The 20,054-nt window shown below is 35.9% G+C and overlaps 1 protein-coding gene across 1 annotated transcript in view; it reads left to right on the top strand.

The window, feature by feature from the left end:
* GUCY1A2 (guanylate cyclase 1 soluble subunit alpha 2) overlaps positions 1 to 20,054 on the top strand; it is a 1,587,384-nt gene that overhangs the window by 252,877 nt on the left and 1,314,453 nt on the right. Inside the window, exon 4 of the mRNA XM_044072602.1 lies at positions 1,462 to 2,189. Coding sequence (XP_043928537.1) covers positions 1,462 to 2,189 — 728 coding nt within the window. The remainder of the gene's footprint in view (positions 1 to 1,461; positions 2,190 to 20,054) is intronic.

Raw genomic sequence — 20,054 nt, 5'->3', positions numbered from 1 at the left:
AATGTAATATTTCTAAAATGTAACTGTACTTCTCAAAATTTAAGTTGCATGAACAAAATGTTCCTATTATTTTGTGGCATATAATCTGAGAGTGGATGTATAGTATGTTAAAGCTGTAAGAACTTTGCCTCTCAATGAAAAAGTGAGATTGTTTTCACAAGTGCATACTTGTAAATTTTTCAACCATGCAGAAATAATTTTACATTTCCTTTTTTTATAATGTGGGTAGACTAGATTAGGCATTTGTGCGTTATAACCCTCATTGCACTGAAGACAGATAATAATCATAAAACATTTTACTTTTATACAGCTTTTGGCAGTAGTATAGGAACCATCCTAAAGAAATAAATTAGGTCTCCTGGAGATACATCATTGTGATGAATCTGTAGCACAGACTAACATGGATGAAAGCAGATCTCTAAGTGTCATGTGGGTCAAGAAGAAATCAGCAAAGGAAGGCAGTCAAAATATAAAGAAAGTAAGGTCAGGTCTCTGATGTCTAGCTTCTATGTATAGCATGCCTTTTAACACACAGAATCACAAGTTTTAGGAAAAAACATAAGACAGCTTTATGTTTAGCTCTGCAGTGCTGCGCCCGCACTAATAATTTCTTTATAGCAAGTTGATAAAATCTTCTGTCAACGTCCAGTGCCAAATTCAATATCATATACATAGAATTTATAGTATTCTGACTACTTGATGTTTGAAGATACATTTGATGTCAGTAATCAATAACTGCTATATTAGTTCTATTTGCTGTAGTAATAGCTCCAACTTGTTTTCTGTGCTTTTGCTGAATTTGGGTTCAGCTGGGAAAACTGTGCCATGTCTATTAGTATTTTAGCATTTTTTTAACCTTTATTTTCAACCATTAGGCCTTCCCAGCCAGACCCCTATTGACCTACTTATTCCTCTCATCTGGAAAGAGGCAACCCATTCCTTCCTCAGCCAGGACAAGAGCCATGTGACACGTTCATGCTCTGACTTGGATAAGAGCTTAAAAAGTCTATTTGTGTTCTACTGGAAATGAGAGTTAGGAGCCAGCAGGCTGTTATTCATTTGAATGTTTATTTCATCCAAACCTGACTTCTTTCTTCTGAAGACTGCTGGCTTTTCTAAAGCTCAGCCATTGCCCCTTAGTGGGTCTCTCAACGTACCTGGGAGCACATTTTCTTGCACACTGGCTGATCTATCTCTAACTGCATAGACCAAGACAAGCTCTATCTAGTACTTTTTTGAGATGCTGAAGACAACTTATTGATTTAGTTATAGTTGAGAGACATTAAAATAATACATATGTGAGGTAATTAACAAGTGTTAAAAAGTGATTAGAGTTTTAAGTTGCATACATGCATAATTTTTTTCCTTTACTTTCAATGTTGCGCATGATGATCACAAATGTATATATATATATTTTTTTCACTACAATGTAATTTTCCAAAAGTTAAACATTTGTTGCAGGTGTAAAGTTTGAAGATATGCAGGAACGATTTGGGGAAGAATTCTTTACTGTTTGCTTTGAAGAAAATGAAAGAGTCCTGAAAGCAGTGGGTAGCACGCTACTGGATTTCTTCAACAGTTTTGATGCACTGATGGAACACATTCATATATCTTGTGGTAAACAGTCCACTACTGAATTGCCTTCTTTTCTATGCAAAGAAGAGTCTGATGACACATTTCTGCTGCACTACTTTAACCCACATAAAGTTGTTGGATTTGCAATGCCTGGGATGATAAAAGCAACAGCTAAGAAAGTGTATCAGCTGGATGTAGCTGTAGAAAAAGTCCTGTGCACAAATAAGAAACTGTGCTGCTTAGGTGAGAACCATGTCAGCTGTAACTGTCTCTCATTTATTGTGAAAGGTTGTGCAAATAATAAATATATCAAACAGACACTTCCGTTAAGATTATCACATTCTCCGCCAGACCTGACGATAAGCAATAACACTTTTCGCCGTGCATTTCCTTTTCATTTGATGATCGATTCGTCTATGGTTATTTTTCAGATCGGAGAAGGTTTAAGAAAGCAGCTAAAATGTGACTCTTTCAAAACATTAAAATTCCAGCAATGTTTTGATGTAGTCTCCCCAAAAATCACCTGTACATTCCAGAGGATACTTCTAAGGATGTCTACCCCATTTGTGATTCGAACCAAAACTGAAGATTCTGGGATAGAGAGCAAGGACAGTGTAAGTGAAATACATACAAGAAGTATATATATATATATATATATATATATATATATATATATATATATATATATATATATAAGCAACTGAAGTACCTTATTCTGTGTGAATCTACTGATGTGATTATGTTTTGTGTGTGTGTGTGTGTGTGTGTGTGTGCGTGTGTGTGTGTGTGTGTGTGTGTGTGTGTGTGTGTGTGTGTGTGTGTTATATCCTTTATTATTCTCTGATGTGCATAATGCTGAAATTTCATTTGTGATTAAAGCCTCTCACACTGTACTGCAAGCTCTCAGCATTTAGAAAAGTACGTTTCTTCCTTTTTATTAAAAGCACTTTTGGAGACTGGTGTATTTTTTACATATCTTAGATGGATATCTGTGATACATCTGTAGTGTTGCAATTAACAGATCAAAATATGAATCTGAAAAAAAGCAGACTATTTGCTGATAAGATTAAACAAATCCTATGAGCAGTTTATGGAATTGGCAGTATTTTATTTCTTTAGACATGATGCTTTCTTGTATTAATAGCAGGACCCTACTATGTCTGACTTGAACAAGTGATGCATTATTATTAATCTCGATTAACATTTATTTTTTATTGTTTTACCACAGTTTTGAGATAAGCAAATAATGAAAGCATGACTGAGTTCAGCAAAATAAATGAAAAACAAATGTGCAGGAAATGTCTGAATTATTATATAAGCATATCTGTTACAGGCCCATATGGCATCACATATCAGAGATACCCATCCATGTAAAGCTGAGTTTGTCTATTACCCAGTTTAAGTAGAAGCTAGACCAGTGGATAGGAAAAGGAAATTTACATTGGGCCTGGCACCCATGCCCCTTATGGAGAGAGATAGCTTATAAATGCCTGGGTCTCTGTAATATTCAAATACAGGATATCATTATTCTTTTGGGAAAATTTGGCTAGGCTTAGAAAGCCCCCCCCCCGGGTCTTTAGCCTAGTAACAATCTATGAATCAGGAAAGGTTAAACTAATGTTGCCTCATCATGTAGTCTGCACACTATATTATGCTCAATATAGCATTCAGCATTCACTTACATACTGTATCATACAGGTACCTTTTAGGTAGTGCAAACACACACACACACACACACACACACACACACACACACACACACACACACACACACACACACACACACTATGGAAACCCCCCAGAGACTGAAGCACACTCCTTATTTTAATGCTTTTGTATTGTATGCAGATACTGTGTTTTGATGTTATATTTTTATTATGTTTTCAAAATACAATTCAGTCTTCCAGGTTGCTATTTTATTTGAAAGTTCTTAAACAACTGTTTTGATTACTACAATGAGTAAAAGATACAAAACAATAGTGACAAAGAAATAACAGTCTGGTAACCTCTTATATGGTTACGTCTCATTTTCTGAGAAGCATTGTACTCATTTCAACTTGTGATTGCTCCTGTGTTATGATAGTTGTCTAATAACTGTTACATTGAGTGAGTTATCTAAAATATTTACAGGTAATATACATTGCTCTAATTTAAGAAAGATACAGTTTATATAATCTGGAGGAAAATAAACTTTTGTCAGAGACATGTCAGCTTGCTTTTTTTAATTGCTTTTTATCTGAGAAATACAAACTCTTAAATTCGTATTGAAATCCGACTGATAGCTCACTTAAGAGATGATTGTAGTTTGAGGATGTATACTTAAACAATAAAGTGGGTGTGGGTATATCAGGATTTACCTGTGGTTGGCATGGTTTCATCATGAGGATGAAGCCCAAGTGGGTATTGCTATTATACAATGACATTATTTAACAAATAAATTGCTTACTTTTTTCTGTACTCTTCTTCCACATTACTTCCTCGTTCATTTTCAATTTCTGATGTACTGTGCAAGCATATGAGACCCACGTTCTCACACTTGCACAGTACATCAGTGCTGTTGAAGATAAATAACAGAGAAAAGAGAATCTCCATTGCTATTTTATATGAAAAAAGTAAGCCTATGAGGCAAAAATCTTGACATTCTCTGAAGATTTGGACAGTTGAGAGGTACCAGAGTCTGCTGAGTTTTATGGCAGGACAGTGTAGAAAAAGAAGGAAATCAGGTACATTTCTGTATCTAAATTTTTGAGAACATACCTGATTTTTCTTCTGTTTTGCACTACCCCTCTGTAGCATATTCCAACAGAAATGTCTGGCCGCTGAATGGTACTTTAGCGGCCTGTTTTTTTATCTGTTAGTATATACTCACTACAGGCACACTGGTTGGACTGTTCAATCTTCAAGCTCGTTTTTAAACAAAAATGACCCATTATTGTATAATTGTGAATTAAATAAATAAGACAACAGATAGAAGTGTAATTAGCAAATATTAATCAGCTACAGCTAATACACAAGATGAGGCAGTTTTTTGGGGTTTATATCAGAACATCAAAGGCTGGTAAGTCCAAAGCTTACAACTTCGAACTTCAAACCCCAAAAGCTGACATCGAAACACAGAATGGAGATTGCCATAGAGTGCAGGAAGAGAAGATTTCCCTTTTCTGCAAAATAGTGCGATCCCGGAGCCCGGAGTTGGTATATTTAAGTAGCAGGGGGTGTGAGGGGTGCAGGGGGGCTTTTTTTTTTTTTTTTTTTGGGTGGTTAGTATTTTTTTTTTTGTACGTTCGATGTTGTCGGCTTTCGAGGTTTGCAGTTTGAAGTTGTGAGCTTTGGACTTGTCAGCTTTTGATCTTCTGCTATAGAACCGTTTGTTGTATAATTTGATATAGACTAACATAATTTATATTCACATTTTATATTAGGCCATAAAATCATTGCACTATTCTTGATTCTTTTTAAAACTAATATGGTAAAATGGCCTATAACATTCATTCTTAGTGAAGAGCAATGCAGCACTTACCTGTTATGGGTTACTATTAGCAAAGAAAGCAACATAAGCATTGATTCACTATCCAGTAAGTTGTTATCACAGAAATATAATATAAGTAACTGGTACTCTGTAAAAGGTAAGGCTTTAAATTTGGTATTACAGATCTAAGACAAGAAGAGCTGTAATCAAATGTGGCTAAACAAGATGAGACAATTATGAAATGAAATGGGGTCAGAGGAGACTGGAAAAAAGTAACATGAACAGCTGGCAAGATGTGCTTTTAGAAGAGGAAATAGTAGAGGGCAGGGGATATGGAAAAGAAAAAAAGGAACTAATTTAGAAAATGGCCCTAAATGAGCCAGAAATCCAGACTAATCAAAACCTGCATCACACAGTAGTTGTTCCTTTTTTCCTGTCCACTTATGAAACATGCAGTTATTTCTAAAGGCATTAGCAAAGTATTCAAAATTCAACATCCTCCTTTTGTCACCTTCACTACCATATAAAAACAATGTGTCAGCTAGCTGCCATTCCATGTGTCTGACCTCTCCACCTGGTCACAGTAAACATACAGACTCCCCAACTAAAGCATGGGAGATGGAGACTGACGATCAAGGTCAGAGGTCAGCAGAGACATGTAGGTTTAGGGCATCTTTGTAGGTTTACTGACATAATATACAGCCCCATACAAGTCCCCCAATTTGTTCACTTCCAAAATGCAGACAAACAACCAGCCCAATAAACAACATGGCTATAACCTTATTCCTTGTAACCTGTGCTGTAGTCTTGTAATCAGTTTACATAAGTCTTACCCAGCAAAACAGGACTCCTGTTTAAAAACTATAATGGACCATTTCTTTATAAAGAACTACAAATAACTGTTAGCAAAAACAAGGGGGTGTGGTGGACTCATTCACATAGCACTACTAGTTGCAAATTAAATAAAAATAAACGCACACACACACACACACACACATATATATATATATATATATATATATATATATATGTGTGTGTGTGTGTGTGTTCAGGCTCCTAGGCAATGAGAAATTTCCCTGTGGTACATTTGGTTGTGGATATATATGGCTGAAGTAATATTCGGCTGCAGATAAATATGCCTGTCACAAATTCCCTGTGGCAAATGGAAGCACATACTGTCATGCTCACAACTTTAATTACCAAATAGATAGGGGCAGAAAAAGTAAAGAGTATTGTGCTCAGTGTATATTGCATGCTTATGTAACTGCAACATGTAGAAATGTCCTACACCATGGAGGAAATTCTGCATGCTACTTTAGTCACATTTATGCTCCAGTATGCATTTAGGTAATGTTCTTGAGACACTGTGAAAGGAGTATTGATCCACATGTACTAGTTATGGAGGCATTTACCATTGTGCACTACATTTTTACTGCTACTGACATGCCCATTGGCCAGCCTGCTTCTTATGCCTGCCATACTGCCTGCTGTCTCCTGTTGCTTTGGGAGTCATGGACATTATTTTCCACATCCAGAAAAAAAGAGGTCATTGTTCCTCTCTACTCATCACTCATTAGACCCATTATAGAGTACAACGCCCCTTTTGGTATGTACCTCACAAGACATTTACAACAACTGGAAAGGCCGTAGAAATATCTCACAAAGAGGATTACTGGCCTCAAACAGATGCCCAACGCAGACCATCTCAACAAACTCCAGCTTTACTCCGTCATATATCACCTACTCAGAGGTGATCTCAGCCTAACATACAAAGCTATGTCAAACCCAGAGCTGTTGGACATGCTCCACTTAAAGAAATCCAAATCCCTCCAAGCTACACGCTCTAGGGACCTAAACCTTGTCACCACAATAAACAGAACATGCTGGAGGCATAGATTCCTGTCCCAGAGACTTCCCATAGTCTGGAACAAACTACCTATCTATATCAAACAAAGTTCCTCATTAGCACTCTTCAAGAAAAATCTTGATGATTGGATGGGAAATAGGAAATTCACCCTGGGGATCACTTCTGTGGCACTGCCCGACAGGGGCACAGGAAAATAATTTTCTTGAGTGGCAAAAGCCAGGGTACCTTTTTGGCTGGGCTTGTATAGGCCCTATGGCTGATAGCCTAGTACCTACCTATGAACCTATGAACCTGTGCATTTGGTTATTAAAGGTGCGGGCATGGCACCACATTCATCTTTTTGCTCGGAGGAATTTGCAATAGCCATATTTCTCTGCAGCTGAATGTCACTTCAGCAATGTTTCCTCAACCTTAATGTACCACAGGGAAATGTCCTGCTGCACGGTGCTTCAACCCATTTCTGAATTCCAACCAGAGAAGAATGAGAAATGGAAAAGCTAAGATGCAGGAAATGATATAGCTTGAAAAAGGAAATTCCAGTCAAATATGAAATCATCATAACTGACCTCCCTTTATCACATTTGCTACATGGGTCAGGGTGTCACATTAATTACCACCTCTCTTCATTCAGTCCTACAGAACGACAAATATAGGAATGAAAAAAGCAACCGCTGTCCCAAAAAGTACTAGATTCTGAGGAAGTTCTTTATACTGTGGATGAAAGTGCTTAATAACGGTATTTTTTGGGACAGCAGTTGCTTTCTTCATTCCTATATTTGTCATTCTGTGGTTTGTTCTGGTTCATTCAGTTCTACTTTCCCACCTTCTTAAACAGTCATGCTTGACTATTTTAGATCTTCTCTTGTGCAATGTATCCATCTCTTGGCTGAACATTGTTATTTACTGTTGCTTTTTTCCTGTCTCTCCCAAATCTTCTTTACCAAAGTGTTTTCTGTTTTCCTACACATGTGTTTGAACCACCACAATTTGTTCTCTTTGATCTACCCTGCAATTGGGTCTACTTTGGTTTCTACTCAGAAGTCATCATTTCTTCATCTGTTCTTCACCATGTATCCAACAGACTATCTCAAGGACCTCATTTCCATCAGCTGTAGCTTCCTCAACTGTTCAACCCACTTTTGTGACCTCTCCAGTTGTTGCAGATGTTTAGTGAGGTACATGCCAAATGGGGCATTGTACTCAATGATTGACCTATTGAGGGAAGAGTAGAGGGAGACAATGACCTCTTTCTTCCTGGATGCAAAACCCTTAGTAAATGAGATGTGCCACATAAAAGGACTTTCTGACTACAGTGGCAATGTGGTATTCAAAAGAGAGGTTGCTGTCAATCTGTGTTCCCAGATCTTTTATAACACCTTCTGTGTTCAGTTGACTACTATCAATGTGGTAATTCAAGGGAACTGTTTTTTTCCCAAGGGGGATGATGACACATTTTTTGGCATTGATTCTGACACCAGTCGTTGGTGTCATTGAGGCCTTTCTGTAGGATGTCAATATCACTTGGGGAGTTAATAATAGCACCCAACTTGCAATCGTCTGGGAACTTTGCCAGCCAGAGTCCCTTCATGTTGGCTTGGATTTCAGAGAAGTAGATACCAAACAGGAGAGGACACAGGACTGAACCCTGTAGGACTCCACTCGTGACTGTTTGGCAGTGTGACTTGGAGTCTTGGAGCTGATTTTGACAAAACTGTGGCAGAAAGAAAAAGTGCTAAAAATGGGAGATAGAATGTTTGTGAAGAATGATTACTCACAGTACACTAGGCAGAAGAGGAGTAAATACATTCCATTATTTAGGGAATTTTGAAAAGCAGGCATGAGATTAACACTGCTGTACCCAGCCATCTTTAAAGTGTTTTTCCCTGGAAGGGAAATATTTTTTGATGAAGTACATGCTAAGGAGGAAATACAAAAATTTGTCCAACAAAGAATGAGCTGTGAATCAGGATGTTCTATTTCATGTTCTCTTGGTGTTATAAGGACTACAGAGAGACTGAGCCTGTGAAATCTTTTCCACTGTTTCAATTGGCTGAGAGAAGGAAGAAGACATGAGAATCAACTAGAAGAATCTGGAATATGTTGAAAATGAAGCAGAGACAGATTTTGGGAGATGGAGATGAAAGGTAGTAACTTGGAAATCGACATCTCTGGAATGATAAAGCAATAATTGTATTTGTGAAAAAAAGACAGAGCAGGAAAATCTCAAAATATTGAACTTCCTTGGACTTTGTTAAAATTGTGAGGAACTTTAAAGCTTATACCCTGCTTCATGTTGTTAATGTTCAGAGAATAAACTCAGTTACTTGTAAACAAACAAATGTGGGATTACAAAGCAATAATTATACTTGTGAAACATAGCAAAACAAGAGGATTTGGAAATATTGGATTTTTGTGGACTTTGCTAAATTTATAGGGGACTCTAAAGCACATGCCCTACATTATGTCATTAAGCTTCAGAGAACTACTTTGGAGAGGGAAGGAGACGGGAGAAAGTTAACTGTAAGAAAAACACATTTCTTTTTTTCTCTTAATGGTAATGTTTTAAATGTTCCATGAGTTTCTTAGCAAGCTACAAAGTAAAGCTTTTTCAGTTATTTTTTGAATGTAATGTAAATTAATTTAAATGTAATGTAATTAATATAAACAGGTGATTTTTTTCTTCTTTCTCTCTTGTTACCTGTTCAGCTTTAAGAAATGTAGGCACTGCAATGTGAAAAAAAGGACATTTGCAGGGTTAGTTTTCTTTGAGGGTTTTCAATAAAACAAAAAATTCTGCAAGGTGTGACATAGGCTTAAATGGAAATGACAAGAAACAATTGTATAAAAGATTAACCTGCCAAATGGTGCATGCATTGCATACAAAAGCTGGAACCATATATTTAACAAAAAAAAAAACTGTTTTACATAAATGGTGGGAAGAATAATCCCTCAAGAACATGAGTCTTTCTATAATGTGTCTAATGTTAATGGTCTCACAGATAAATACAAAAAAGAAAGGGTAGTGAATTATATTAAAAAATGCAGAGTGCAAATAGCTATGCTCCAGGAGAGACACTTGGAAAGAACTGAACATGTGAAATTGATAAAGAAGGGTTTTCAGGATGGTTATTCAGCAGACTATCTGGGGCAAAGGGAGAGAGGAGTACTTATATTAATTGCAAGAGGCGTTCCAACAGTAACAGAAGAACATATAAAGGACAAAAATGGAAGATTAATATTATTAAGGGGCTACTGGCAAGGGAAAAGGATTACACTGTCATGTATTTATATTCCACTGAAAACTGCTATAATGGAACTTAAGAAAATTCTGGGAGAAATAATCAGCTTTCAGCAAGGAATATTATTTATAGGTGGGGACTGGAATTTGATTTGCAACAGCGAATATGTTTCTGGGGGGTCCAGAAGGGAAAATATAACAAAAGAGGGTAGATTATTAAAGAAATTTATGAAAACGTGGCATGGAAGATGTGAATTCAGTACTACGACTTCAGAGTGAGTTTACATATTATTCTCTGAGATACAAAAACTGGGCTAGGCTACACAGAATATACATTTCACAGGAACATGTACATTTAATTAAAGGTCATGATATGCGCCCAATAACTATTTCAGATCATTCACCAATAGTAACTAAAATAAAAATGAGACAATGATGCTTTCCAATCTGTTTGCTGAAAAGAGAGGAGTTTAAGAAATTGACAGTGGAAATTATTTGGGAGCTATTAGAGAAAATAGAAACTTATTCTAAAAATATAGCTAGGGAGTGTGATAAAATTAAAGCAAAATTTAAAAATAGGGTTGAAATAAAAGAAATGGAGATATGGTTAAGAAGTAACAAGAAATACTTGGACTGATAAGTGTTAAAGTATTACAAAATAAGGGGACATCTCACAGAACAAGAAGAGGAGCAATAGCAGAACGTTAAACAGAAAATAAGGGATTACCTTGATAATATGCATGAGTTTAAAAAGATTGCTGTTAAACAACTGTTTTTGCTAATAACCCTAGAGCACAAAAACGTTTAGCACAATTACTCAAGCAACAGAAAATAGATAGAGCTGCCACCAAGCTTAGAGAACATATAACAAGGAAGATAACAAGGGATCCTGTAGAAGTATTGGAAAGACTTCGATAATTCTATGAAAGTCTGTATAAAGCAGAGAAATATGGAAATCAAGAAAAAGAACAAATGGAAATGTTTATGGAAGAATTAAATATGCCCAGGCTAGAGGTGAAGGAGGCTCAATTACTAACAGTTAGGATAGTACGAGACAAGATAAAAATGGTGATATATAATCAATCTACAGGAAAGTCCCCAAGAATAGATGGTATTCCTGTGGAAGTTTGGAAGTTAGGAGGGAAAAACTGGTACAGATATGGAAGGTATTTTAAGAGGTGGAGAAGTACCAGCAACCTGGAAGAAAGCAGTGGTTGCTGTAATATGCAAAGAGAGTAAAGATCCATCAGATCCAGCTTCATATAGGCCAATTTAAATACTAAATCATGATTATAAAGTGTTTATATTTATAATGGCAAAAGGAATGGCAATAGTGATACCAAAATTGGTAGATATGGATTAATGTGGTTTTGTGGAAGGGAGGCAAACATTTGACAACATTAATAGAACAGTGATGATCCAGAGGGAAGCAAAATGTAAGAAACTACCACTGATATAGGTAGGTCTTGATGCAGAGAAAGCATTTGACAGAGTGAGCTGGGATTTTATGAGCACAGCGATGGAAGAATTTGCATTCCCTGAAAAAATTATAAGGTTGATTAAGAGGATATATGATGGATTGGAGGTGAAAGTTAAGGTGGGTGGGGTCCTCTCTGATAATCTCTTCTTGAGCAGAGGAACTAGGCAGGGGTGTCCCCTTTGTTGTTTGTATTATATTTAGAAACATTGGCAAAGAAAATAAGGGACTCACAAATTCAAGAATATGACTGGTATGGTAGTCAAGACCAGAAAAGGATATTACAGTGCTGTGGAACATATTGAGATAATTTCAGACCTTTTTGGAATACAAAATTAATGAAGCCAAAACAAAAGCAATAGTGGTAAATTGTGTAACCACATGCGAATTGGATCAGCAATATCCATATTTATAGGGACATGATAAAATGAAGTATTTAGGAGTATGGATTAAAAATTATACCAATGTGGCAGCTAAGGATATGTGGCAAGAGACAAAACAAAAGATAATCCAAGAATTGAGAAAATGGAAGTTCTGTTATATGGATATTGATAGTAAGATACAAGCAGTTAAAATGTTTTTAGTCCCTTTAGTCTTATATACAGGTCAGGCATATTTTTATCAACCAGAGGAGAGGTTCGAGATAGTAATTAATAAAGAGTTGAAGGATTTTATCTGGGTGGGGAAGACAGCAAGAGTCAAGTGGGATAAGCTTATTCTTCCAATAGAACAGGCCAGATTGAGATTACCCTATTTGAAGGGGTATTTCAGAGCAACACAAAGCTCCTATTTATAGCACAAGCATAAATCTATAACTCAGGATATAAAGAGATGATGAAGAAATGGGGGAAGTTCAAGTAATAGGGAGAGACTAGGATTTTTGGATATAAACCTTTAAGGAGAACAACAATAATCATACAGAATATTATATTTATAAAATAGCAGAAGGTATTCTAAGAACTAAGTCAATACTGGAATGGAGAGAGGAGATTCTGCCAATAGGGATGACTGCAATTAGTGATACAGAAACTAGGCAAGGGGGGAGTGGGAGTATATTGGAGAAAACTGGCAAAAGAACCAATGTATTGAGAGCAAATAGCTAGAGAGGGAAAGGTAATCGAATAGGAAGATGTCAAGAACTTATTTGGACTGCAGGTTAGAGATTTCCTTCCATATCAAGGATTGATATTACAGTACAGGCAAAGAGAAAGAAATAGGGGGGTCCTAAATGAAAGACCAGGAGTGGTAGAGTTCTTAGTAGAATCTAGAACAGAAGTAGCTATTAAAAAAGAAATAATTAGTAGACCATATAAAATATTGCATGATAACTATAAGAATCAATCAGAAGAGGTTAGGAAGTATTGGGAAGAGAGAATGGATAAGCGATTCACAAAGAAACAATTGGGGATACATGTATGTCTCCCAAATATGCAACAAAATCTCGAAGATTTAGGATCTTTGCCTGGAAGAGCTTACATAGATATTTTTATACTCCAAGCAGGATACAAAGAGTCTTTCTTCAGGTAGACAGCAAATGTTGGAGGTGTGGTGGGGAAGAAAGAGATAATTGGGAAGATATTTTCTGGAAGTGTAATGAGTTGCCTTTAAAGATTCCCTGCAGGCTGCTCTGTCAGAGAGGCTGGGTGAGCAAACTGGAGTGACTAGGAAAATGACTTTTCTGAGCTATAATACAGAGCTGAAATTGTCTAGACATAGTAAGGCATTGCTGAATCTAATTATGATGGCTGCCAAAAAAAGCAATAACTAGAAAATGGAAATCAAAGTCTAAACCAACTTTACTAGAAGTAACAAAGATAGTAACAGAGATAAAGCAACTGGAACTGGAATCTTTAGAAAAGGTTAGGAGTAAATTATACAGGGAAAAACGGTCTATATTATATCCTCGAAAGCCGACAATGTCGAATCTGATATTGTTGACATGAGAATATTGAACACTCAGAATCTCGAGCGTGTAAACAGAAATCTCCGTAAGGGGAGATTTCCATTTACTGCAATGTAGTGTGGTCTCGGAGTTGGTATATTTAAGTAGCGGGAGGTGTGGGGAGTGCCGATGGGCTTGCCCCCCCCGCTTAAACCCGTTAGGGTACTTTGTTCTTTTTTTTTTTTGTCTTTTTATAAGGTCGATGTTTGAAGACATTGACCATATGGTGTCGACCATATGCTGTTCGATGTTTTCAAATGTCGATCTTATAATATAGACCCGGGAAAAATGGGAAATGTGGGACCACTACATGCAGAGAAAGAATGAAGTTTAAAAGAGGGCTGGATCTGAATGAGGTACGTAATGTGTGACTGATAATGACTGGATATATTATAAGTGGTGTATAACGTTTGCAGCTACAGTTGTCAGCATGGTTTGTAATGTATGTTTGCATCTGAAATTATGTCGGCATGGTTTATTTTCATTTATATAAATGTAAGATTGCCTATGTCATACGTGATAATTTAATAATGATAATTCTTGTTAAAAAAAAAAAAAAAGAATCTGCCACCTAGCTCCTCTGCAGCATAATAAAATAGTAAAAAAAACCCCAGCAAAGTGTTCAGTATTTGGACCGTAGAAATTTATAATAAATAATTTACTCATAGCTGAATTAACCTCTAAAATATCCCACATTCCTTCACTGTCACATTATTTCTCTATTTCTTTCCAAACCAGGCTATTATTTAAGTATCTGCAATCCCTTTAGCCTTCTTTGGAGAGGAGATCACCCCCAACCCTTCTATTGCTTTGTCATTTCAGTCAAATGTTACCTCTTGAGCTTGTTTTCAATTAACATTGCCATTTGCATTTTCTTAAAATTTTACTTTTCCAAAACAGGCTTTTGTTTACTTTTAACACATGATCCCCCTCACATTGAAACTTATAGCCTTTAATGGAAACATCTTGATTGTGGGAGCCAAGCCACCCCCTACAAAAGACTGTTCTTCCTAACCTCCTCTCATAGACACTAAAAGAGTGCTCTACTACCAAAACAACTGAAGCATCTTTCTTGTAATTCTTTCACAAACCCATGGGTTTTACTGAAGATATTTCTTCAGTCTATTAAAAAATAGTTTAACTGCACTCTTTAATTTGAAGATACACACAAAGCATAAAAGAAACAGCTGTATACTGCAGGATGGGTATATGATATCTAAGGGTTCCTATCACACAGCTGAACTTGTACAAGTTTGAACCCCATATGGTTGAGACCATAAGTTCGAACTTGTACAAGTTCGAGCATTTAAATGGAAATCTCCATAAGGGGAGGTTTCCATTCATTTCAATGTGATGCATTCTCAGAGTTGTTATATTTAAAGAGCGGAGGTGTGGGTTGCGCAGCCCCCACATGGGGGGGTGTAGGGGGGCTTGCCCCCTCTGCTTACAATAGTTTATTTTGTTTTTACTTCTTTTTTTTTATTACTAGTCAAAGTTTTGTAACTTCGAACGGAATGGTTCAAACATTCCATGTTCGAAGTTATAAAACTTCGACTATGTGATATAGACCCAATATTTAATATAACCTATACACCTAACATTATAGGTAGGAACTAAACATGAAGGCAAATCATTCTCTAACCTCCAGTAAAGGAATGGGAAAAAGACACTCAGGAGAAGAAATACATCTGAGCATACCAGGCAGCGGGAAGAAGATACTGTGATCACCAGAATAATCTCATCCCACAGTTTAAGTATCAAGCATTACATATTTATATATAAAAATGGCCTGAAAATTCAGTTCTTCTTATAATAGTACAACTGCCACACCCATTCGTTTCATCTAGTGAATTCCGTCAGTAGTTCACTTACCTACTAGATAAAACTTGAATTTGTCAGCTGGATTAATAAAGGAATACAAGCCTATGTGCTGCATCTTCAAAGGTCTGCCTATGTTTATCTTGCATGGAAAAACTAAAAGGCTACAATATTTGTGAAAAATCATAGCCTATTAAACACAAGCACTCGTATATTGCAACTTTTTATCTGAAAGGAAAAAGAAAAAGGGATACTGCACAGTATGTTAGTCTTTTTAAAATATTACTAATAAAGTTAATATTTAAGCAATAACCCACGCCTGGGTGTGAGTAATGCTAGATTTACCCACGGTTGGTGTGGTTTGGTCACGAGGGCGAAGCCTAAGTGGCCAAACAAAGACAACCATGGGTAAATCCAGCATTACCCACACCCAGAAGTGGGTTATTGCTATTATACAATGACATTATTTAAGAAAAAAAATACTTACTTTTCTTAAATAATGGCATTGTATAATGCCTCCATGCTGCCCTTCCGCAGCTGTCTGGTATTTTGCGGCAGTTCTGATGTACTATGCATGCGTATGCTTACACAGTACATCAGAGCTGTGGGTGGAAGCAACTGAGAAAGCAAGATCGCTGTTGCTTTTTACAAAGTGTCTCCCTATGTTAAACCCATTTAACATAGCAAGACAGCTTTAAAAAAGCAACAGAGAAAGGAAGATCTCTGTTACTTTTTTAAAAGCTGTCTTGCTATGTTAAACTTCTTTAACATAGCGAGACAGTTTCTAAAAAGCAATGGAGATCTTGGGTTCTCCATTGCTGCAAAAAAAAAAAAAAAAAAAAAAAACTTATACTAATGGAAAAAGTCCAGGGAATATTAATGGGGGTCATTGTATAATTCACAATATTCTATTTGGAACTCAAAATTTACATCTCCATGTGTTTTAACCCTTTACTGTAGGTTGCATTATGCAAACCGCCTTGGGTAATACCATTGTATAACTAGCTTTAAATGCAAGTTCTTGTATAAACTAGTATTGTAAAATCCATCATGGGCACAAAAACTTGTAAATATCATAAAAATGCTAAAATCTACTAATATGCATATATATGTATGTGTATTTAATATGTTATATATGTGTGTGTGTGTCAGTGTTAGGAATTTTTTTTAAGTGAAATCCATGATAAATAGAAATGAATCATATTAATCCATTAAAGGATCTTCTTTATAAGTAAAACCAGCATATTTTAACTATCCTATGACCTTCCTAGTTGAAGTTGTTAAGTGTGTGTATAAAACATCAAACCATTTATAGAAACAAGTGATAGCCCTCATACCTTTTAGTGGTTTCTGTCTGCAAAGTATAAATACAAATGCAGACCCAGTATGTAGGCTAGACATCAGTCTTTCATATTAGCACACCAAGAAATCAACTCAATTACATGAACTGTAATGTACATACCCACACTTTTTCCAAGTAGAAACAGTTATGTGCAGCCTTTAACTCCATCTATCCATCTTTTTCTAGGGATTGCATGCATACACAGATATCTGCTCCTACTCAGCTAAGAGCTATCTTCCCATTAACCCTTTATTTTCACAGTAATATCAATATCTTTTAGTTTAGCATCTTGTTTTATTTTCATTACACCTTTAGCTGGCCTAATCTTGGTAATAGCTATTTTATTGTACCAAATCCTCTTTCTGGATTGTCAAACATCAGCATCCTACTGTTCCAAAATACATATAACACGGCATGGTATGGCAATTCTTTTCTATGCTTATGTTCTTTTATTACTTCTGCAAATTGTAAACAATGCTCAAAATCACCTTATACTATTCTTCATTAAATACAGGTAACCCAGCCAGTGATGATGTTCTACCCAGCTGCCTCAACTTCCATAATACGTTTCCTTTTTATAATATGTCAACAACTCTTTCAGCATTGGTTTGAGTTTTTCATGTTTAACTTCCAAATCTGACAGTGGCAAACATTTCAAAGTGGTACCCATAGTAAATCTTTTGCAGATCAAATCCATTCAGCCATCTTGGTCATCAAAAATTCAGTCAAATCCCTGACCTTCAAAACACTGAATGAGCCCCACTTTCTATCTTATCTTCCCTTCCAGTCAGTTACTATTGTATCCATTGCTCTCAACCTTCCATCTCCAAAATGAGGAACACTCACCTTCATAATGTGGAACAAATGGGCAAAATGTGGAACACATACTAATGGCTTATTAACAACTTCAACTAGGAAGGTCATAGGATAGTTAAAATATGCTGGTTTTACTTATAAAGAAGATCCTTTAATGGATTAATGTGATTAATTTCTATTTACCATGGATTTCATTTAAAAAAATTCCTAACACTGAATGTGTGACAGACTGTTTCAATGGGGAACTTTGAGGAACATGAACTTTTTAAGACCCCACATGAGGTACGTTCCTTGTAATGAGGTACACTTGAGAGATATGATTGTATCTGCTCAGCCTGGTTTATCATCTTAGCTGCCTTATCTTGAATATGACACACCTGTTTAAAATGCTCATTGGGAACTTGCTGATCATGTAGAAATTGTGGTTCCTCCATCACATCCACTTCCAAATGCTTCATATATATGACATGCAATATAGTCAGTTTCCATAATTCTCTCTTTATAGCTTACAAACTATTTGCAAATTCTGCATCGTTTAACTACACAAATTTTTTATGTGTTTTCTTGTTACTTATAAAGCAGCTTGCTCACCTAAATTCTGGTTGACAACTAACCTCTACTTCAAGATATCCAGTTTCTCCAGTTACTCCATTTCTTTCTTCCATCACAAGTAAATAGATGACATTGTCATTCTTTACTATATTAAAAACTGCATCAAATACTCTACCTTTATTTAGTAATATGCCAGTTTTATTTTTTAAGTAATTAAAGTGACAGAAGGAAGCAGCTAATTTCTTTAAGCATTGCCCACAGATCTTCAATATATGTATGGATTTTAGTAGCACTGTGACAAGTAATATCAATGATTATGATCAGATCTTTGATTATAACCAGCTTTTTATGTGTTTGAGGCATGGATGTTAAGAAGTTTACCTCAAGAGAGGAGAGAAGAAAACTTATGGCAAAAAAAAACATAATTCTTTTCAGTACATGGAGCTTCAATTGCTCTGATGGACTAATATTTACAGAAGAAATGTGTACAGAATTAACAGCTGTAACACACTTAGTGCTGCCACACAACACATGGCTAGAAGTAAAGTATACTTCTGATGGGTTAACAGTTTTAAAAGCTGTTAAACACTTAATCTGTTTTTTTTTTTTGTGTGGCTGTTTTAAGTATTAAACAACTTTAAAGGTTCTGCCATTTTCTCGTTCTAGTTCTTAGCAAACGAGTACACTCTTCTGTGAAACTGGAGCATAGCAGCTCTGATAGTTGCATAACAAAAGTTCTTATGCATTTTTTGATGAGTTACATACTAAGGTTGCTTTTCCCCAAGTTCAGAGTATAATCAAATTACTTTATGTACTATAACAGTATACATAATTGACCTGACAATGTATTCAGCATCTTATTTACATAATTAACCCATTCCATCAGTGTTGCACCCTCTCCCTTGGTAACAAGTTTCACTTCAATACCTTTAACACCTTTGGTCAATAATGTGTCATTTTGTCAATGTCATGTATACGTTTGCCAGACAAATAGTTAATCCGTTATTTAGATTTGTTCAAACACTAATACCTTGAGATGACTGACAAGAATAAGAATTAGGTCCTGTGTATATTTCATTTAGACACTGCTATCGACACCACATTAGCCCCTAGTTATGCAAATATATATCTCTCAACATGGAAGAAAGGGTGGGTTTATACTAGCATGTTCTACAATCAAGTGGCCTATTATTGCCAATATATATATGAAATATTTTCTTGTTATTAGACACAGCAGAAGAACTGCATTTATCTTTGAAATAATTATTTAATGCTACTACAAATGATGGCTTATAATAACTTTTACACTGCTATTATTAGTTGTTTTTTAAGCTGCAATTAGCAAAGGAATTGTGAATAACTAGTCACCTACCTCCATTTTCATGAAACCCATTTATAAGAATATGGATACAGATTGCAGCAATATGCATATGATTTATGTTTACAGGTATGGTTTAGCTGCAGATGTCATAATAGTCATAGTTACTAATAAGCAAATAATCTACTGTTGCCTAAACACATATTTTATAATGGAGGTTGTAACAGTGAAATGTTTAAGAATGCTTAGAGTATGTTTAGCATGATAAGGTAGGATGAGGTGTCCCTGCTTTGTCTACTCCACTATGCCAAAGGTATATAAAGATCTTACAGTTGATATTATGTGCTTTTTTACTGACCCATGCAGTAGAGGTAATGGACGCAGGTATGTGAGTGATATTATTAAAAGGGACTGACCAATATTTATGGCCGCTATAGAAGTGCAGAAAATGCTAGGAAACAGGTAATATTTTTTAAGTACTGCCCTAATTTAAAGTAAATGGATTGTAAAATTGAAGACTAGTACATACAAGCAATATTACAAGAACTGGCAATTTTAAGTGCCATATGTGCAGTACATGCAAATACTAATAGAAATGAAATTGCTTTATTTAGAACATCCTGTACCTGTCAATGTATTT

The sequence above is a fragment of the Protopterus annectens genome, chromosome 5.part0 (genome assembly GCF_019279795.1).
Source record: "Protopterus annectens isolate FY-2018-M chromosome 5.part0, PAN1.0, whole genome shotgun sequence".
NCBI classification, from domain to species: domain Eukaryota; kingdom Metazoa; phylum Chordata; order Ceratodontiformes; family Protopteridae; genus Protopterus; species Protopterus annectens.
The sequence above is the reverse complement of the archived record's forward strand: the minus strand, read 5'-3'. Positions and strand labels throughout refer to the sequence as shown.